This window comes from Trichomycterus rosablanca, chromosome 17 (genome assembly GCF_030014385.1).
Source record: "Trichomycterus rosablanca isolate fTriRos1 chromosome 17, fTriRos1.hap1, whole genome shotgun sequence".
Classification (NCBI taxonomy): Eukaryota; Metazoa; Chordata; class Actinopteri; order Siluriformes; family Trichomycteridae; genus Trichomycterus; species Trichomycterus rosablanca.
Genome location: NC_086004.1, coordinates 2,981,627 through 3,004,742, shown reverse-complemented (window position 1 = coordinate 3,004,742; position 23,116 = coordinate 2,981,627). Strand labels below are relative to the sequence as shown.

Sequence of the window (23,116 nt, the reverse complement as noted above, 5' to 3'; positions counted from 1 at the left end):
TAATGGCTCGCTCACCATGACGCCTGAGGGCACAACTGAGCTGCAAATCTCACTATTGACCTTGTGGCCCATTGTCGGCGATCGGGTGAGAGGAAGGAAAGTGGAATATGTTTGACACTAGTAATAAGACTCGTATGAGCTGCCCGGCTAAATCGTTACTGAGTAATGTGAAGAGAAGAACAGCAAGTCGTTAGGAAACACCCGCCGGCGTAGCTCACTACTGACCACGCTTAACTGACTTAATACTGCGAATTAAGAGCTGAGATGAATATAAGGACACGTCAGCAAAGATCCAAATAACCTTCCACTTAATTCTTACCCAGTGACTTGGCTAGACAGTGTTTACAATTTCGTCACCTTCTCATGAGCCCTATTAGCGGCGCCCGACAACGTGATGACAAACCGATCACATCATAAATGAGTCTGTCAAAAGCAATGATGAGACCACAGTCCGGAGCAAACTGGCATCGCTTACCGAGTGGCAGCACGCCAGCAAAACAAATAAGGTCATTGTTGATTTAAAGAGGCATGAGGGAGCGAATCATGGTCAGTTTGGGTTTACTCAGGGTCGCAGACATTTCGGCATTTAGCGGACGCTTTTATCCAAAGCGACTTACAATTATGACTGAACACAATTATGAGCAATTGAGGGTTAAGGGCCTTGCTCAGGGGCCCAAAAGTGGCAACTTGGTGGTGGTGGGGCTTGAACCGGCAATCTTCTGATTACTAGTCTGATTACCTTAACCACTAAGCTATCACTGGCCACTTGTCATCTAGGAGACAAACAGGGTCAGATTTTTTTTAAAGAAGATTTTTGGATCGTGATTTTCAGCACTGATGATCTGTAACATCGTCTCCGCTCTCCCCTCCAGCATTGCTATTCCTGTGGCAGCGCTGCTCATGCATCGTTTGTTTTCATGTCTGTTTCCCACGCCCTGTCTCTGCCCACTGTCTGTGATTTGATTTCCTGTTTATTATCTACACCCGTTTCCCATTGTCTCCTAATTTATACATCTGATTCTCCTCTGTTTCTGCACTTTCTAAATACATGCAAAGCATTTTTAATTTAGGTTCTTGTTTTTATCTTCTCTTGCATTCATTTTTCTGGATATAATACTAGTTGTAGTTCCTGGTCCTGTTATTCTGTCTGTGCTTTGTTCTTAAGATTCATACCCTGGTTGTGTTTTGCCTGATTATGGAGTTTGCCTTAATAAAGAGTTCGCTAATTGTAAGCATGTATCCTTCCTCCTCTGCAGGTTCTGCCTTTTTACACGCCACAATTGGTCAATTATGTACACACCCAACATGCAACCACTGGTCAAACTTCTTTTAGATCATTCTCTTACTTAATAAAAATATAGAATATAAGAATTTCAGGAAAAACACGGGTGCATAAGAACAACTTCAACTTTATCTAGGGCGCCCAGGTGGCACAGCGGGATATTCCGCTAGCACACCAGCGCTGAGATTCTGAACTCCTCGGTTCGAAACTCGGTGTTGCCACATGTCGGCTGGCCAGCATCCAGCGGGCATAACTGGCAGTGCCTGCAGCAGACACGGTTCTGCTAGGGTGGGATGGCCGGACTATGTGGGCGGGGTCTTCAAACGCTGATTGGCAGATAGAGAGGCGCCTGTGCAGAATGCATGGCTGAAAAAGGGTTCCACTAAGGGCTGCACACGGGTCGGAGGAGGCGCAATATACCCACCTCGACTGCAATCAGGGATCCCCCAGCAGCGGAAGACACATTGACTTCAATAGAAAAAAATGCATAAATAAAATAGAAAAAATAAACAACTTTATCTAGTGAAGTCTTGATGTAAACTGATTTATTATTTTATTATACAATTATGCTATAAAATAAATGTAAAATGTAGTAAAAGGTATTTACTTTGTTCTTAAGGGACACGCAAAAAGTTAAATAGAAAGCAATCAAATGATCTGGCCAAATGAGCCATTAAAACAATTGTTATTGCTCTTCTCCTTGTTTAATTACATATAATTACAGTTTAATAACATAGTTGCATGACGTTAATATTTAAACCACCAAAACATACATGCACAAAACCTGAGTGAGACTTCTTACTTGACCCTACTTTTCCATGTGCTCACCTGCTGTAAGCCCCAGTCTGCCAAACCACAGCACAGGCAGCATCACTGGACGAATCAACATGCTCGAAGGAGGCCACTTACTGCCCTCTTCTGTACACTAACTTGCATAAAGAAACCCAGAATGCTCCTGCATGTATTTATTTTATTATTTTTATGATTTATGTATATTATATGGTATGTAATGTTCTATATTCTATACACAAACATACCTGCAGCATAACATTTAGATTAGATTTGAATACACTGTCTAAAGTGCTGTTGATAAAAGAGTTCCATTTGACTCATATGCTCATATAGCAAGAGACGCCACCATCCTATTACTGCAAACAAAGAAACGTCTTGAAAAACTGAAACTGTAACCAACCAAACTATGTGCAGCACAGTTAGTTTTTACTTTGTTTAGATTTGTATGATTTCAAGCAGGAAAGTAAATATTTTAGTAAGTCTGTAGGGCTTCTAACAAGCTCCTTCAGCACCAGACTCCTCCACCCCCTGTGTAGCAGGGAGCGCTACCGCAGGTCTTTCATTCCTGCAGCTATCAGGGCTTACAATAATATGTAATATATATGTAACATTTACATGTCCTATAGGTGCTATTCAAAAGTGCAATATGTAATCTTTCATACTCCTGTAACAAGTTTCCCCAAGGGAATCAATAAAGTCTTTCCAATCTAGTCGTATCCAATTACCTGATTGCATTTAAAGTTTCTTCCTGACAACCCCCCCCCCCCCCACACACACACACACACACACACGAGTGCAGTAGCCAACTACTTCTTTTTTAACCACACAAGGTAGGTTCATATGGAGATCCTTATCATGCACTGAGAGTCACACACTGATCTCCATTATTCCCCGTCTCACTGTTCAGGCAGCAGAGGTCGTAATTGCAGCAGTTTTGAAGAATTTCCCTCCGGCAATCCCACCCTCTGACGAGCCGATGATTATCAGTATAGGCACTCAGCCTGCTAATAGCAGAGCTGAGATTCAAGTTCACGAGTTTGAAATGTCAGCACTGGTGTGCTAGCATGTTTTACCGCTGCGCCGCTCGAGCGCTCTTAGCAGAACAATATTTCAAATGTATGCTTCTAAAATTTACTGTATTCTGAATACTTTCTTTTAGAAATGTGCATTGGTCTGAATATGCAAAAACTGTACATTAAAAACGTACAAACCTGAGAAGCAGTGATCGAGTAGAAAAATATAAAGCAGGACAAATGAATAAGAAGTAGACACGGTGGTCCTGTCCATTCATTTACAATCACCTTAACAATACAGACGTTTCAGGTAATAAGAATGACAGCTGAGTGACTTCAGTCAAAGCTCCAGTCGCCTGCCCATCGCGGCTCGGCTCATTACGAATGCACCCACATCCTCTCTCCTCATTACCCATGCACCAACACCTGTTTCCAATTAATTATACCATGGCAAGCTGAGCATAAATAATAAACTCTCTTCTTGCATACTAAAACCTGCCGTCTTGTGTGTCCCACGCCTGCGGTTCTCAAGAACCTCCTGCTTCAAACCTTGGCGAGGGTTCAGGATGTTACCTGCACTCTCACTGTGGAGGTCCAAGGTTTTGCAATGTTTGAGGAGGCTCAGAGATTTGAACAGAAACCCATCAACAAACCAAATTCATTCAGGCGGTTGGTTTTCTGTCCCGTCCAAACACACGTGCATTTAAACATGACCAACAGGCAAGCGTAGCATCTCCTTCAAATTAAATTGGGACGTTGTAGCCTAGTGGTTAAAGTACTGATCTAGTAATCAGAAGGTCACTGATTCAAGCCCCACCACTGCCAGGTTGCCTCTGTTGGGCCCTTAAGCAAGGCCCTTAACCCTCAATTGCTTAGACTGTATACGGTCATACTGTACTGTAAGTCGCTTTGGATATTTGCTGGTCACTTCAGTTGTTCACCATTATGTTAACAGGGCTTAGTGCAGCCACAGATTCAGTTTTTTTCCAACACAATCAAGCAATTGAAGGTTAAGGGTCTTGCTCAGGAGTCCAACAGTGGCAACTTGGTGGTGGTGGTGGGGCTTGAACTAGCAACCTTCCAATTACTAGTCCAGTACCGTAACTGCTGAGCTACCAGGCTGGTGGCACCACTGAGACTTGTACCCAGTTGGTGAGCTAGTAAATTAGATCGCTGTGCCACTCGTCCTACAAAGGGTAATGCAGGGACTTTAGATATGAAACAAGTGGTGCAGCGGTCTAATTTACTAGACCACCAACTGGGTACAAGTCTCAGTGGTGCCACCAGCCTGGTTGGGCTCTGTATCTACACAACTTGTGTTTGTCTTGGCACAGTTTCATGATTTATGCCATGTTGCTGCTTGCCAAAAACAAAACAGATGTTTAGTGTGGGCATCCAAGTATGGAAATAAAAGCTTAGCAAATGTTTTCGATTTAGAAATGAACTACCTTGAGGCATCTACCAACTTTGAAGGATGAGGGGGGAAACGTGCTTCCTCTAATATGTGAAGCCACACAAAAACTGCTGTTTTATCAGAAAGCTGCCAGACAAAATATCAAGAAGATTGTATAGTTTGGGCAGTAGTACCAGCAGGTTACATATGACCAGTCAAAGTCCCCCTCCCCATGTTCACACCCATGAAATCATCTGGCTGTGGCACTTAAGCACCCCATCAGTCTGTTTAAATTAGTTTTTATAAGCTTGAGTGAACTGGATAGGATCCAAATTCCTTCAGAGAAGCCCTGGTACCTCTAAAGCATGGGAAAGGTCAGAAAAGGTGCAATAATTTTTAAGGTAATCCACACTCAAAGGGAGAGCATGTTTATATCTTTATTACCTTCTCTGCATCCAGTTCTTCACTTAACCTAAAGAATAACAGCGGTTAATAGTCAGCAGACTGCTCATTAAATCAGTAAGTGTACAATGAGGAGTCATTTTTGTCATGTTGAGCTGGAACGATTGTTTTGTGGCTGTGCAGGGTGCCGTGCACAGCAGACTCTGTCATCGACAGCGCCGTGTGAAAAGGTCGGACAGGTTAAGACTTTCATTACACATGCAGAGTGGATGATAAAACCCCCGCTGGTGAATAATAATCAAAGGTCAACTATGGACTTGATTGTCGACAGTGTTTGCATTCAGATCATTTTAATCCATTAGAGACTCTGAAGCTGAAAACTCTTAATAATAAACTGTTTGATATTTGCCTGGATGTGAATCTATTCCACTCGTTATGATAAAAACAAAGTATTATCACATTTATTCTGTGGAAGAATTAATACGTATAACAAAAATGAAGAGAGGAATTATAAATATATGCAAATACACTGATCAGCCACAACATTAAAACCACCTCCTTGATCTACACTCACAGTCTATTTTATCAGCTCCACTTACCATATAGAAGCACTTTGTAGTTCTACAATTACTGACTGTAATCCATCTGTTTCTCTGCATGCTTTTTAACCTGCTTTCACCCGGTTCTTCACTGTTCAGGACCCCCACAGGACCACCACAGAGCAGGTATTATTTAGGTGGTGGATCATTCTCAGCACTGCAGTGACACTGACCTGGTGGTGGTGTGTTAGTGTGTGTTGTGCTGGTATGAATGGATCAGACACAGCAGCGCTGCTGGAGTTTTTAAATACCGTGTCCACTCACTGTCCACTCTATTAGACACTCCTACCTAGTTGGACCTAGTTGGTTGGTGGACTATTCTCAGTCCAGCAGTAACAGTGAGGTATTTAAAAACTCCATCAGTGCTGCTGTGTCTGATCCACTCATACCAGCACAACACACACTAACACACCACCACCATGTCAGTGTCACTGCAGTGCTGAGAATGATCCACCACCTAAATAATACCTGCTCTGTGGTGGTCCTGTGGGGGTCCTGAACAGTGAAGAACAGCATGAAAGGGGGCTTGTGAAAAGCATGTAGAGAAACAGATGGACTACAGTCAGTAATTGTAGAACTACAAAGTGCTCCTATATGGTAAGTGGAGCTGATAAAATGGACAGAGAGTGTAGAAACAAGGAGGTGGTTTTAATGTTATGGCTGATCGGTGTAGTTTATTATATATGAAGACTAGGCTTGAGAATGAGGTGAGAAGGAAGGATTTCATGTACACACGTGCTGAACTGGTTCCTCAGTTATTCTTAGTTTACAGCACTGACAATTAAAATGGATAGCTGATAAATGACATTGTTTGGCGCCGACAACTGCAACTGATTTACGACCATTTTAAAGGGCACTTTGTGCACGATCCGTCATTAATCATCAGAGTCCAGGGTGTAAAGAGAGGAATTTCTCCGGTGTCTGTCTTCTCTAATAGACGAGAGACGCTACAAAAACAATTCTGATCTGATTAAATGTGTAGATAAATCGTTATAGTTTAAGCATCAGTCACAGTCCTGAACCAGTATTCGATTCTCTATCACACAATAACCATCTAAAGCACAGAGAATTCGCTTCGATTTCACAAGCAGGGGTTTTATGCACCGACAGCAGACATGAGGCAGCGTGATGAAATATTCTGTGTTTTCATGTTTCATTTCATTTCCTGATCACAGTAAGAATGTATGGACAAAATTACATATTATAGCAAATTATGCTGTACAGTGCAAGGTCTAAATGTGAGAAGTAAACTTATACGCTGAGGTAAATGCCTAATTAGCCTAATGAATAAGTAAGTCACACACGTTATTCTGCCCAATGTTTCTCCCGATTTATGTCATGCAAATTCCAGCACACTGAGTCTCCACTGTTGCACCAGATCTATTAGCCTATGATATGAGCTCCAAGACACATGAAGCCAGGAGCTGCATTTTTTTAACAGCAGCTCATGCCGTGTCACAGGGCAGCTACAGGCTGGAAGAAGCATAAAGTCACTTCAAAACTCCATCAAGATTGTAGTCTTCCTCTCTTTAAATCAGTGTTAACTCTGTAATTTTCTTAGTGAAATAACTATATTGTCCACTATGCTCTGCTAACAAACACTAGACATGCTTCCTTTTTTGCAAACCCTTTTTCAAAGCCGTTTAGTGCTCCACAAACTATAATGACACTAATGAATATAAAAAATGGAAATGGTTGATTGACTCAACTGGAAATACTTTGATGCACTTTGTTGTACAGTGTACCTTGTAACTCAACGTTCCTTTGAAATCTTAAAACTCAATGCCCAAGTCGAGAAATTTATACCCTTAATCTCAGCATTTACCTTAAATTCGATGTGTGTGCGACTGCCGCTTTGTTCAGCGCTTGGCTTGAGCGGTGTGTTAAAAAATATATATTTCTCAGCCGCTCAGGTGGCGCAGCGGTAAAAAGAAACGCGCTGCAACCAGGGCTGGATTCTGAGAGCGTGGTATCGAATCCAGCCTTGCTTTACCGGTTCGAAGCTGAGTGGCTATATGAGCAACGATTGGCCGGTTGCTCATGTGGGGGGTGGGACAAAGAACCGGATGTGGGTCTCTCTCTGTCAGAATGCGATTGCGTTCTCTCCCGGCTGATTGGAGGCGCTTACACAGAGATGGGAGAGGGTGCCCTTAGGGTGTGTCTCTCCGCATGCAACGCTGGGTGGCGCCAGGCTCGTCAATGTGTGGGTGGCAAAGATGCATCTGGCTGCTGCTCGTGTTTCGGAGGGGATACGGGTTAGCTTCAATCACCTCCGTCAGGGCAGGGTTCGGCATAGACAGAGAGGAAGCACGATGCTAATTGAACAATTGGATGCGCTAAAAGGGGAGAAAAAGGGGTAAAAATTTATAAAAAAAATAAAAAAAAACATATATATTTCTTACTCAGCTGTTGGTTGTTGCCTTACAATGTTAAAAGGGACTATATATGGACCGCCCAACCACTTTCCTTTTTATCTGGACAGTTGGATCACACATGTATTTTATATAATATATAAGTACACTGGTACCTTGAAACTCAACGCCTTTTAAACTCAACTCAACAATACATGTGTGATCCAGCTGTCCAGATAAAAAGGAAAGTGGTTGGGGGGTCCATATAGTCCCTTTTAATATTGTAAGGCAACAACCAACAGCTGAGTAAGAAATATATAGTATATCTGTTTTTGTGAAATGAATATTATTAAAATAGTCCTTCTTAAATAAACCTTTTATTTGCACCAGTACTGCACAGGCAAAACATTTGCACCATACAGTCAAGAAACTATTCCTATAACATATGTCTTGTCCACCAAACCAACTCCTACATATTATTTCTTTAAAAACATGTATCATTTTCCAAAATCTGGGAAGACAAAATAATTAATTATTTTTGTCCAGGACTGTGCAAGCTTGGTTATAATGCATATATAACACACATATAACAGATTCAGTAAATGTCGACTAGCAGCACCATTTTAATAGCAGTGAAGAGGTGTGGTGACCTACATCTGACCATTATATAAACATCTCATTCCCTCAGCAGCCACTATGATTAAGACTTTCCTGTAGTCCCCACCCTAAAAAAGTCTCATCTTCCCTACTTAATTTTTATCCCTACCTCTTTCCATTTCAAACATCTCGTGTCCTTCATTACATTTTTATTAGATTATGTGCTGTGCTGACAGACTCTTCCACCCACAAAGAGGTATGATGATGACTTCTGCTCTCCTCAGGATTTTAGTTCAACAGTAAACTGTTGAAGCAGTCTTCTAAATGAGTCCACTTAATTTCCAGCTAAGACAGAACAGCATTAAAAATAAATAACTGTCCTGAAGCATCGTGACTCCACCAACAACTGCCTTAATGCTTAATAATGAGGTCAAGTCCACACAATCACAAGTCTTTCTGATTAAATTTGGCTAACTATATTTCCCAGCACCTTCAGCTCAGAGTTCTGCTCTAGGTTAGACCTTTCAGCACTTACCATCAATCATTTAGACCCTATATGATTGATTTATTACAAATACCTATCTCACATTCTGTAGAATATGCTATAATGCACTAGAATTAAAACCCCAGGGGTAAGGAGTAGGGTCTTGAGGTCACAAAAATAAACTGTGAGCTCTTAAAAGAACAGAAAGGTTGAAAACCATGTCATAAATACACATTTAACTGTTCACTGGAGCACAACTGATTCCTTTCACCCGTGTAGGACACATACAGTCCCTGTACTCAGGTCGTCCGAACCACACGGTCGCACATGCAGCTGTTTACATGTTAGAAAAAAGTCTAACATGAGCACAGGGTGCACTCCATCACCCCTCAAAAACGCCACTCTAGCTAAGCCAAACGTACCGCTAATGTTTGCTTTACTCTGTTCCCAGGACAACGTGGTACTTGTGCCACCAGAGGCCCACCAGATATTAACAGCGCCAGTCCACCATACCAATCAGTACAAGTACAATGAGGGGATTTCGGCAGGGCTGCGAGCAGGGATGCTGATCCAGTCTTTAACTGCAGTCTTTTCTGTCTAACTCTAATGAAGAAATGATTGAGGATTACCGCTTCGCTAACCCTCAGCGCCTGAAAGGCCAACCGAGGCAGTTTTACAACTTTTCCTGGGGTAACCAGCAGCACGCAGGACCGTGAGGTGGATCAAGCCAAGTCTGTGTGTGTCCACCATGATTAAAAAAAACACTGGCTATTCGCTGGGACAGAAATAGTGCCTATATTCTGATGTTTGTTCAGATTGTGTGTTTTTCAAGGGAGCTCATTTGTGTGACAATGGCGTTTCAGGACTTTCTAAATGAAGCTTCTGTCCTAAAGCAGTCCTGGCAAAGATTTCCAAAAGCCATGGCAACTGCTGTCCCTCTCAGCCCTGTCCCAGTCCTCCCAGTCCAGTCTTATGGACCTCTCAGCTTTGTAGGAAAAGCCTGGTTTGGAAATGGTCTTGTATTTTTAACTCTATTTATTAAGAATTTCAAAAACAAATGACATAAATTTTCTACATCGTCTCCTTCCGATGCATTTTCCCAGCATTGTACCAACTTTTTAATGCCATCAGCAAAAATATTTTGGGTTGAGCGTGTAGCCATGCAGCGCTGCTTTCACATCATCATCACATGAAAATCTTCGTCGCCTTAAAGCTTCTTTGAGCGTCCAAAAAGGTGGAAATCATTCAGCTGGCTTTGCTTTCTACACTATAAAACTAAAGTATGCGAACATCCCTGAACATTTGTATCTGTAACGAGTTTAGATGATGTCTTACCTCTCCACCACATCCTCCCCATTCCAGCAGGTGTGTTCATCCCCCACCAACTCACTCTCACACAGCGACTCTGGTAACGTCAAGAAGAAGGTCTTGTACCCTTGAATGTAGCCCATAAACTCCCTGGGAATGAAATAGGCTTGGTTAAAGCCTATAACTACAGCAATAATAAAATGCTTATGTATATGAAGTATAACGGGTTAAAAGCAACATTCATCCAGCGTGACGCCTTCTTTAATGCACACAGACTGGTCAAAGAGCACAATGCTTACCTAGAGATTCTCCTCACACTTCTGGGCTTGTCGTGCTTAGATGCCTTCAGAGGCAAAGATCTGCAAAGGTCAGAGGTCGAAGTGTTAGCCAAAACTAAAAATTATGACAGTAAAATCTGATACATACAGCACTGTAAAATGATTTAAATCTGAGTAATAAACATAGTGTGATGACCGAGGGTAAAATATTGCTGAAATATACGTATATACGTATCTGCATTTGGGACAGTACCGGCCATAAATGTTGGATTTGAAGCCTAAATAAATGTGCTGACTCAAAAGAAATCTACACAAATAAAGAAGAAAAATGATATTAAAGCTTTACAACTCGCAAAATTCCATACCTTGCGTTCAAACTTCGTCTTCATTTGCTGTCTGCAAGGGGTTTAAAATCAGTGTTCCTTATTTTTTTCTCTTCTTTATTTGCTCCTAATCTAGTCATCTCAATCCCCCCTATTGGAATATTGCCACTAGTACTGCTCCCCCTGTGCTGGCCAAAGAGGGCTTAGACTGTTTCTCATGCCCTCAACATGTGCACGGTCACCAGTCACATCACAATGTCGTTGGCGCTGCGAGTGCTCCACATCATCCATCACTGATGTCAATCAGACACAGCAGACAGCGCAAATGTACAACAGCGGTGAATTCCACCAATTCTCTCCTTCAGGAAAATCCAGTCATGCCTGGATGGGCACCCGGACAGGTCAATAACACCACCTGGGGTTCAGACTCAAGAGCTGAAGATCCTGGTAGTTTTAAGCTAGAGCATTAGACCCCGGCACCACCCGAATGGCTTGTTCTTTATGTTCGTAACCAAATGAATGTTGGTGTCATTGCTGTGCTGCATCCACCACCTAAATATTTACTTACTGGTGGTCACACTTTTAATTAGTATAAGAGGTAGAGAGGTGCTAATGCATTGTGCATAACTACTTAAATCTAGCAGGTAAGAGCTGATTGTAAAAATCTGCTTATTTTGATTCTGAAATAGCTCAAACATAAAAAAACAATACATTGATCTGTATGCAAACTCATCATCTTTCGGAAGCCTCACCTCTTTCGGCGTGTAATGTGGTGTTCTTCAGTCTTGTTCTCTGCTGTAGGACTTGGAGATGGGACAGACTCCACACTCGAGTTCTGAACTGAAACAGTGGGACTCTGTGTTGTGTTTGTTGTTGGACTTTCGTGAGTGGATTCAGTCAGGGGGCCGCACACCTTTTCCACCTGTAAGGTTAGAGCCACACACACACTGATTTAGTCATTTATTAACTGTTAATAATCTTGATCTAATAATGTTGAATGTAACAGGGTGGGTCACACATCACAAATGCAAGAGTAGAAACTCTACAGAGGAAACCCACACAGACGCAGGGAGAACTCCACACAGAAAGGACTCAGACCGCTCAACCTGGTAATCGAACCCAGGACCTTTCTGCTGTGAGGCGACAGTGATACCCACAGAGCCACCGTGCAGACCAAAATTGTAATAGTATATTTAAAACAGTATACACCAGCTGGGAAGTGGTTTGGACGAAAGCTTCATCACAACACAATACACACCCATTCACCACACTCTCCCAGAGATATGTTTTGGATTTTTGAGTCCAGGATTGAATCCAGGTCCCCAGAGCCCTGGTGCTGAGGGGCACCCACACTATTAGCTGTGCAACCATGTAGCCCAATAGCTGAATTAGGTAACTAAATGTTTTTAAATGCAAAGATATTTTACTTTACAGCATCCTAATGACAAAAACAGCCAATAATTGTGGGTTTTGTTCCAAAAAATATATTAAATAAATGTACTGTAAGGTTAGATTACTCTTGATGTCTTTTTTAATCATGACCAGACATCTATACGGACAATAACTGGCTCATTAAAAGGAGCGAGGGCTGTCGGGATTCCTCATACCTGCTGCAATTACGACCTCTGCTGGCTGATCGATGCCGCTGCACAGGGACGGGGGATAATGGAGATCAGTGAGTGACTCTTCATGCGCAATACGGATCTCCACGTGAACCCGCCTCATACAGGTGAAAAGAAGCGGTCAGCTACTGCACAGTTAATTACAGCCCTTCTGGTCAGGAATAGAGGTCTGCAGCAGTAGAGGCAAAATACGATCAGGTAATTGGATATGACTTAATTGGGGGAATATGCATAAACTGAAAATCATAAAAAAGCCATTTTTAAAGACAACATTTAAAGACAACATTCATTAGCAAGTAATGGTTGCTGCATCCACACATGCCTGTAATTTTTCTAGGTTTGATCTCACCTAAAATAGGCTGATCTGGGCCAGATTGTTACCAGCATTAAGTAAAAAACAGGGTCTGTTAGTGAGGGTGCATTATTCATTTAGATGAACATGTGATACTTTTTAGAACATATTTTCAGGGCTGTCTATGATTAACGTGATTTAATATGACTTCTGAGAAAAATCTGAGAAAAAACAATACTGTAGGAAAGGAAGAGTCTGAAAGTATGAGAACAGCCTACGCACCAGTGCATACATTGCTATATCATAGCTGCATATATCCAGTTTGCAGAGATGTATAGACATTTTACTGTCTCATCCCACGACTCTAAAGATCAGACGTGCTCTTATACACTTCTGCAGAGACATTCTAGACTAACGCCGCCACCTCCCACTCAGACCTTGGGTAACGTGAACTCATCTCGGCGAGCCAGCAACACTCGATCCGAAAAGCCTGGAGGGAGGCATGAACATGGTGCATGGGGGTCCTTCAGATAGAGGATGGGGGGGCAAGTAGGTTCGGTAATTATATCCACTATTCCGAAGGCAGGTCTGCATTCCTTGTAAGTGCGTTCCTCAAACTTAATCCACCCCTGAACACAGACGCATGCAGGCAGCTGTCGGCTCTGGGCAGAGTCAGCTCAAGGCCAGACTTTCACTCAACACCCAATCCTGCTGAAGCGCTGATGAATACAGATATCCAGTCTCCTAAATATTTAAAGCAGGGCTGCACAATTTCAACTCTAACAATTAAATGATTGGATCGTTGGGCCCTAGTCACAGTAAATTAATCTTACAATGGCTAAAAATAAAAAATAAACTGTTGTGTTGGTCGCATTCTGTGATGATTAAGGCCCTACCTAATTCACGTTTAACGATTTAACGTTTTTCATTTGTGTACTGTTCAAGTGTCTCACGTTTACGGGTTAATTTGCACTATGAGGCGTCCAAGCAATCCTACAGCAATTCAGTTAGTAAGCGCTTAGTCATAACGTCCAAGATGTCGAAGTGTGAAGCAGCTAAAAACATGACTCAGGTAATCGAAGTAACCCAACCAATTCTGTATAGAATGGCTCTTTGCTGGGCAGTTGTAACCTAGCGGTAAAGGTACTGAACTAGTAATCAGAAGGTCACTGGTTCAAGCCCCACCACTGCCAGGTTGCTGCTTGAGTAAAGCCCTCATTTGCTCAGACTGTATACTGTAACAGTACTGTAAGTCGCTTTGGATAAAGGCGTCTGCTAAATGCTGCAAATGTAAATGTAAATGCTGGCCAGTACGGCAAAGCAAAACTTCCATATGATGGAGGATTAGCTGGCACAAGAGTGGTGCTGCTGAACAAAGAACATGCCAGTAGTGTTACTTACCAGAGCACTTAGTTGTGGCCCTCGCAGCTGGGCGGTCAGGATTGCATCATTGATCCTCTCACGGATCCCCAAAAGAGTGATCTCCAGCTCGTGCCCTCCCGCCAGTGCAGCGCTGGTGCCCTCCAGCAGAGCAATGTAGTTTCTCCAGTGACTCTGCAGCTCAGCCAGGCCCGCTAAGCAGCCCCTCATTACGTGAAGGCAAAGCCCCTGGCACGGTCGGATCAGTGTCAGACCCCTGCAGTGCGGGCAGTACTGCATCCTCACTAGCGCTCTTCCACAATCCTTTGCCAGGCCCAGTGACTCTGTAGCATTCAGAACCTCGACGCCCACCGTCAGAGCCTGCATGAGGGATCGGCCGACTCCTAACACCCGCTCCAGCCCCCGTGCCAGTTCGCGCGGGTGAGCGCCGAACGGGTCGAGGTCTTGCCGCGTGGCACGGAGACACTCGGCACCCTCCGATGACCAGGGGGAGGACGCCAGGCCAGGGTTCAACAGATATCGGTAAACCAGCAGGAAGAGCTCGTTATAAAAATGTCGCACAGACTGAGTGACTGAGACTTCATCATCTCCACGCAGGTAGAGGGCAAGGTCAGAGAACAGGGCGGACACTAAGGGACGGGCCTCGTGGGCGATCGGTTTGTAGGCCATGTCGAGAAGCGAGATGGTGTGGTTGAGAGTGAAGGACAGCAGGGAATGAAAGGTGTCTGGAGAAGAAAGAAGAGAGTCAGCAGCAGAAATATGACAAAATCAGAACAGGAATCTTCCGTGCAAAACTGAATTTAATTTAATAGAATTGAATTGAGCACCTTTGGAATTCGGTAGAATAGAAGATTTGCATTATAAATGTGTAGCTGACAAATCTGCAGCAACTTTGTAATACATTCATGTCAACATATCTTAAAAGCAATGTTTTAAAACACCAAGAAAGAAATGGATTTGGTTTTAATATAAAAGGTTGGACAGATTTCACACAACAAGCAGCAATTATGATTGATGTGAATTAGCTTACTTTCATTTTCAGGGACAAAATCATTAAACAGAAAACAATTACAGCCATAACAAACATCTAAAACACGTCTGTCTGTGAAACTAGTTCATTAATCTGCTAGTGAAGGCTTCATGAAACCATCACAATATTTTCCATCTGTTTAGACAAGCCAGGAGCCACCTAATAAAGTTGCATGATGACCCAAAAGCAGCAGGAACAATGAACAATAGGCAATGAACTGCACTGCTCCTTCACTCAACTTATTACTCTCTTGCTAGTACCACCGCTGAGACCTTGGTTCAAATCGGCCAGTCGTCTACACAGACATGACTGGCACTGTCTGGGGGGGGGGGGTGGTCGTAGCCCTGCAATGGATTGGCACCCGGTACAGAGTGTCCATGCCACTATGACACTGACCAGGATAGGGGTAAATCCAAATGAATTGGAAAAACTCTTTGGCAATAATTTTGAACAGCTTTTCAGAAAGTAATTAAACACATACTTGTTTATGAATGACAAAGGCAAGGTCCACCAAGCCGTGGTCTGATGAGGTCAGTGTGTAGAAAATCCCTGAGCCCTGACCTCAACCTGACTGATCATCTGTAGGATGAATTCAAATGTCAATCGCAAGCCATGATTCCTTTACGTCCAGCATCAGTGCTTGACCTCACTAATGTGCTTTTGACTGAATAAAGTGGATGCTGTTACAGCCACAAAGGGAGGACGAAGAGCTTTAGAGCTTTTCAAAAACCCAAAGACACTCACAATTTTCAAAACACAGAACAATAAAGACAGACAGGAAAATGAAAAACACAAAAATACAGCAGGGTAGCAGCGGTAAACGCAGCCACACTCAGCCGAGGAGCAAAGTAGCAACGGTAAATGTGGCCATATACAGCCGAGGATCGAAGAGGATGAAAGGGTTGAGCATGGCTGGACCATGATACATCTGTGTGTATGGATGCAAAATGTACAACTTAGATTTATACTTTGGTGTAAAAATGACCTGGAATGATCTTAAACACTTACATCTGTTTGATAATGGCCTGCTAGAGAGTAAAATTATGCCAAATTTTGAGGAGTTTCAATGTTTTTCTTAAGCAGCTCCATGTTTTTTGATGAAGTAAAAAAGCACTACTAGATTTCCGGTTTATATTACAACAGCCGAGCAGAACTGAAACCCTCTAAACATTTTACTTCACTCCAAAACAAATAAGACTAAAATCTTTATACCATGAATGATACCGCCCTGCCATTTATCCAGTGTGAAACACCATCTGATCTCCATCTTTCCGATCACTGCCCTCATCTCTTCCTATACATGTAATTCCTCTTCCCACCGCTTTAATCACCGCTGACAAGCTCTAATCCGCTCGCCTTTCTGACCCGGCTGTTTTGGGCTAAAGTTTAGACAGGAGGGATTTGACAGTAGATTATAAAACCAATTTTAGCACATGGCAGACATTGTGTGTCAGAGTCTGGAGGCTTTTTAAAGCTGAGGATAATTCCACTTCTTTGATTTTCTGTCATCGTGAGTGAGGCCTATACTATATCGCTTGATTGTGATGTATACTGATGTGACCAGCAGATGTCGGTGCTACTCAAAGCTCTGGGTTCAGTTTTGACACATCAGCGGCTATGAAAGCATTTCAGCTCCTTTTTGGATGAGCGATGTGTTGACTGTTGACATGCTGGATTTACAGCAGAGAGAGCTGTTTTGAAAGATGTAAAGTGGTCCAGTAACCAGAAAAGTACTAGGGGCATTTGTAATGTGTCTCATCTTCTGAATGAATTTAGCAGTGAGTCACGTTAAGGATCATGTTCTTCTGCGTTATCATTTTGGCTGGCAGAGGGGGCACGGAGGCGCAGATGACTGATGTGTCAGTTTCTCCTGATTGCACCTGATAAGCGTTAATTATCTTAATGTGAAAGTTTTTTCTATATATCACTGTTTCTCCCTTTCATACTTGCCAGCTTGCTTTTCTCTGAAGATGTGATACTGGACCACTCTGACCAGTCCAGCCTCCAGCTGGTATGTGATGCCAGTATTCTTCAGCTTTCTGGAAGCTCACCCTGGTATTACAGTGTTTTGGGCCCCAGAAGTGACGTGACATCCCTTTTCTGGAGCAGACTCCACCCATTAAAGTCTGTTATGCGCAAGCTGCACCAGTTGGTGGGTTTTGCTTATGCATGGCCAGTTTGGCTGGTTCTGAAAGTTCCCCATTTTTCCTTTTTCCGAGAGCTGGTCTGTCACAGATGACTGGAGCAACCTGTCGAATTGTGACATTCCAGTTTTCAGCTTTCTGCGCTGTCCCTGTCTTGTCCACTTTCTCTGTTGCGAACTGCGGATGTCTATGTGTTGTTTATATGTTATTTTGTTTCTGTTAATTTGAAGTAGCAATTAATGCTCATTACTACACAGGAAGTTCATAAAATCATGTTTATTCCCATAGTACATACACAATATGATACATGGCTGTGGTTAATTAGTTTGCTAGTTACTTCAGAAAGCAAAGAAAAGGTCAAAGATTGTTGTCAACTCAATACTCTGATGTTTGTGTGATGACGATTTAACCAACTGAAGTTCCTTAAGCTAATATAAAGTGATAAGTGTTCAGGAAATCCAGTCCTGAGTGGAATCCAGTTTAGGAATAAATTGCAGCATGTACAGAGACTTTCCTAATTCTCACCCCACAAAAACAGATTGTGTCAGCCAGTAGTCCTCTTTCATTAGTGATAACTGTACCCTTTAACACACCCCGACAAAGTAAATGTTAGTGGGTGAAAGACCAAAGCAACAACTGTCTCAATCTACAATCCTCTCACACAGAGGAATAAAAGCCCTTTAAGAGCTTGCGCTCTGTTGACAGGGCACCATCTACAATCCCGTGAAGAGCACAAAGCGACACAAACGGTCTTTTCCAGCCCATTCATCAGTGGTCCATTTTGGATACGACATATTGCCCCGTAATGAGCAGTCTCCACGGGATACTCGGAGAATTTTTACATCTCTCTTTGTGTTGCCTTTACTTTCTTCGTGTTCTCTCTGTTAGCAGAGAGATGTTGGTTGATGTTAGAGCTGCTTTCTTCTGTACCAGTCTTAAAAGATTTGTCTTGACACACATGGAACCGAGAGCCAAGTCTGAACTAGGGATGGGCTTAAAGGTGTTTTATGTGCAACTGAATAGTTAGTGGGTAGTTTAAATGACTGGTGGGACCTTCTCATGTAGAAACTTTTACTGAGGAGCTTAAGAATGAGCTGAGAGATGTTTGAAGGCTCAGTAAAAATCTAAGACATTTGCTGCAGTTTTATTTATTGAATGATCTAAAGGTAGCTGGACTCTCTGTTTGTTGGCCATGAAGGCCAAGTTTTCAAACCTTGGTTGCCTCCAAGGAACCGAGTGAACTCTGGTGTGGACCACATCATCAGAGCAACCTGTCTGTTCACAGGATGTGCTTGTTTAACTGGGGGTTCCTTAAAAAATGTGACAAATTACTGGGAAAAAGATGTTCTGGTTTCCAGATGAGAAAGATTTGGTAAATATGGAGCAACAAAGAATGTGCGACACACCCGTCACTGTTTATAGTTTTATTAAATAGACAAAGGAGCTTTAATAGGATAAGGGATGTAGGGATGGACATATTGTCCTACATTCACACCAAAAGGTGTGTAAGGTTTATAACTGCACTAACATTACTCAGTACAGAAGGAACGATTTGTGTGAAAACAGACAATTATGTCCTCCCACAAACCTGCCCGGACACCTAACCCCCAAAAAAAGTTAGTATAGTATAAACAATGCAGTGTTTCTTCCTTTTACTTTGACTTATTTTTATTGCGGACACGATGAACCCAAGATATTTTATGTTCTGTTTGATCTACTTCATTATACTTGTTAATATAAATCTATTTCTGCATTTCAGGCCTGAAACACATTCAAAAATAAGTAGGGATGGAGCAATTTAAGGCTAGTAATGTGGTAAATAAAGTAATTAATGATGTGATTTCAAACATGTGATGTCAACAGGTGATTGTAATCATGATTTGGTACTAAAGCAATACCCATGAAAGGCCAAGTCTATGAGGAGCAAAGGTTGGACAGATTTCTGCATTTAGCAGACTCTTTTATCCAAAGCGACTTAAAGTACTGTGACAGTATAGTGTCTAAGCAATTGAGGGTTAAGGGCCTTGCTCAAGGGCCCAACAGCGACAACCTGGCAGTGGTGGGACTTGAACTGGTGACCTTTTGATTACTAGTCCAGTACTTTAACCGCTTGTCAAGCACTACAAAATAATTACACTCACAAATGCCACTTAAGATTTCACTTAAAAACATTAAAAAAAGTAACCCCAAACATAAACTACATATTAAATATTCCTTACTGATCTAGGTTACGAGCTAATTGTAGACGACTGGTCATTTCGTTAAGCTTGTGTTGACACTATTTGGCAAATTATGTGCCGTTTACTGATACACAGTCTAAGTTTAACTCTTACCCTGGAATTCGGTTGCATGGCCGAGGATTAGATACTTGAGCTCAAGGTTGTAGGAGAGAATGCTCTGGAGTGTGTCCCTGTGTGCAGCAGCATGGTAGCTCTCTTCCATTTTGCGTGTGCAGCAGGTCGGACCCTGGTGTTTGCATATCTGAAGCTCCGTGCCTGCACAGAAACGACAGCGAAACAAGTTAAAAGGCAATATAATACATAACCTGGATGAGCAGCTAATGATCCAACAAAAATACAAATGATATTACACAGAGAGTGATCCTGGGGTGGATAATTATAGCCAAATCCTATTTGTTAGCACCTGGTTGTGGCGGACATGCACTGACCATTTTAATCAGGTTTACATATTACATACAGTATAACATACATACAGTATACCTACATTTGTTTTTTCAAATTTAGTAAATAAAAAAGAACTGTGGATTAACATGTACAAGGACACACATACAGCTATACTGTTACAGTGATAATCTACTATATAAATATATACAGACGCCAGGATAGCGCAGAGACCTATTGCAGTAGCCCATCACAGCCATGGCATGGGTGACTTCCAAAAGTGTAAAGGTACCATTGACGCAGAGGTGTATATTGGGATTTTAGAGAATTAGATGCTGCCATTAAGTCAAAAATGTTTCCCTAACTCTTCACATGCATGGCTTTGTGGACACAGAGTGTGCTTGCTTGACTGACCTGCCTGCAGTACAAATCTGTCTTCTATTAAAAATTTATAGTGTATTATCAAGAGAAAAATAAAACAATGTCAGCTGTCTTTATGCAAAAATGGGCAAAATTCACTTGCATTGGCGCCCAGGTTGCACAGCGGTATATTCCGCTAGCACACCAGCAACAAGATTCTGAATTTCTCGGTTCGAAACTCGGTGTTGCCTCCGGTCGGCTGGGCGCCATCTGGCGGACATAATTGGCCACCGTATCTGCAGGGTGGGGGCCGGACTATGTGTGGGTGGGTGGCTCTTCATATGCTGTGTAAGGACCCTGATTGGCGGAAGAGACGCCTGTGCAGAATGCAGGGGTGAGAAGAGGAGGGCTGTGCACGTGTCGGAAGAGGCGTGTACAGCAACGTGCTCTCCTCGGATGCAATCGGGTATCTCTCAGCGGCAGAAGACAAATTGAGTGTGCCAAAATTGGAAGGAAAATGGGGAGAAAATGCATTTAAAAAAATCAAACCATTAGAAAGTGTCGTTAATAAGAAAGGTGATATAACACAGTAGTAATTGTATCTCTGTCCCAACTTAAGGAGTGTGTAGCAGGCATCATTATACTTACAAAATACAATCAAGTCAGTCAACCAAAACATTTTGAGTCATCTTAATAAAGGTTTAGCAGAATGAACTAATCACAGATTCTTGTTTTCTATTGCACTTTACCAAATGTCCCATCTTTTTTTTAAATGAGGTTTATCCATATACAATGAGATGTATATCTGCTTAAAAGATTAACCAAGCTTTTGCACAGAATACGCTTTAGCATAAGTGTAAAGCTCAAAAATTCCAGCAGCACCACATACAAACACCAGCCATGCAGAACCAGTGCCAGTACCAGTGCCAGTACCAGTGGCATGCTTAATGTGCCAATGGTCCACCACTTAGAATACGAGTTCCTAGTCTGTACATCTAATGAATTCACTGTTTCTGTAAAGCCTTTACTTTGGTACAGAGACTCTAGTGTAAGGGCATCAATACAGCACTGTAATTTCAATGTGTGAAGAGGAAAGAAGGAAACTGCCAGTCTGATGCCCTTACCCTGTCCTGTGTGAAGAATCTGTCAACCCTGCACAGATCAGAACAGCTGACTGGGATCACTGCACCCTCACTGACCTCTCACACATTCTAATCTCTGTATTACGACCACACCAACCCAGGTGGAGACTATATCTAAAAGTGAAGCTCTAAAATTAACATTCCTAATCCAGCCAAACAAAGTACTTTTAAAACTAAAAGTATGTGACATGTGGGCTTAAAACCTGCTCCAGATGTTTTGATTAATAAAATGAGAGAAGTGGGTTCTACAAGGTTGGGCAGAATTGTCATGTATTTGGTTTAAATACTTAAACAGAGTAAATAATGTAGAATACATTGTGGAAAAGGCATGATTAAACAGCACACACTATTTCATTGTGTTGTCGACAGACATGAGTCAGTGAATGCAAGTTAAGGTCACATATAAAAACATAATATTTAATTGGCCATATACAAAATAGCATTTCAGAGGAAGCCTAATTCTATAATGAAAAAACATGCATCTGGCAACCCTGTATGGAGCGCTGTATGGAAAAGAACCATTCTGTGAGCTTTGTAATCTCTTATTTTATCATTTATCACATCGGTCTGTCAGTCAGTCAGTGGCTTATATTCAGTTTGGTTGTGACAACAGGGGTAAAGGTAATGTAATCATGTGTAAATGCATGATATATGTGTACATATGTACTAGTATCACTTCCATTTTCTATACTATTTAATATGATATAGATAGAATTTAAGGCATATGAGTTTCCAATGTGCTTAAAACCCCGCTCACAAAGACACCAGCAATGCACATCATCAATTTTTTCATCAACTGCTTTATTTGGGTCAGGGTTGCGACGGCTTTGGTTTCACCAGGAAACACTGGGTGCGAGACAGGACTACCCTGGACAGGTGCTAATTTACCATCTCTCATCTAAGACACAGACAACCATGTCTGTGCAGACACCTGGCCGGCCAATAGCTCAAATAATGACTTGACAAAATGTTCTTAAACAAAAGTCACACAGAGCTGCAAAAGTGACCCTTAAAATAGCCAGCAAGACCATATCATGATACCATCCATCATGTAAGTGTAGGCAAATATGATGTGGTAAAAAATATCAACCCCTAATAAAGAGACGCAATAAAGGCGTTCAATTAAAATCTTACAATTATTCATTAAATATAAAATATATATAATAATATACATGACACGTTACACACTTGTGCAGGCAAAACTCAGATGTGTAGAATAGACACCTACATGGTTTCTGGACACAAATAAATGCTGTACAAAGCAGTTCCACCCAGAGCACTGCTGAAGTCCAAACCCTAACCCCAGGTTTAGACCCCCCACACACTGACCTGTTGCTGCTGTTTCTGGGACCCATTTTAAAGGGCCGATCTGTCGAAGTTGGAAGGCCGTTTTGACTTCATGGCAGCTGTGTGCACCTGCACTCTTTACTCCCCAGAGAAGCACAAAACTCAACATCCAACAAATCCAAACTCGCAGCAGGGTCTCCCGGAGCATTGCACCATTTCAATCCATAGTCTCCTACGCTGATAATAACAGAGTGACAGAGATGTGCACAAAAATTCTGCAGTGTCGTCTAGGAAGATTCTCTGAGGTCCGGCATTTAGAAGGTGCGTTTTGTGAATAATTCAGGAGAGCTGTGCTGAATTTCACATGCTTCTAAATTCCCATCCGCTCAGGGGGCTTTCGGGAGCTAAAAGAAGCA

The 23,116-nt window shown here is 42.2% G+C and overlaps 1 protein-coding gene across 1 annotated transcript in view; it reads right to left on the bottom strand.

Moving 5' to 3' along the window:
• The window catches only part of gpc5b (glypican 5b), a 50,089-nt gene extending 26,973 nt beyond the window's left edge, over positions 1–23,116 (bottom strand). The window contains exons 1-6 of the mRNA XM_063012735.1: positions 22,743–23,116; positions 19,624–19,785; positions 14,138–14,841; positions 11,575–11,744; positions 10,521–10,580; positions 10,249–10,371 (exon numbers count right to left, since the gene is read on the bottom strand). Coding sequence (XP_062868805.1) covers positions 10,249–10,371; positions 10,521–10,580; positions 11,575–11,744; positions 14,138–14,841; positions 19,624–19,785; positions 22,743–22,908 — 1,385 coding nt within the window. The 5' untranslated portion in view covers positions 22,909–23,116. The remainder of the gene's footprint in view (positions 1–10,248; positions 10,372–10,520; positions 10,581–11,574; positions 11,745–14,137; positions 14,842–19,623; positions 19,786–22,742) is intronic.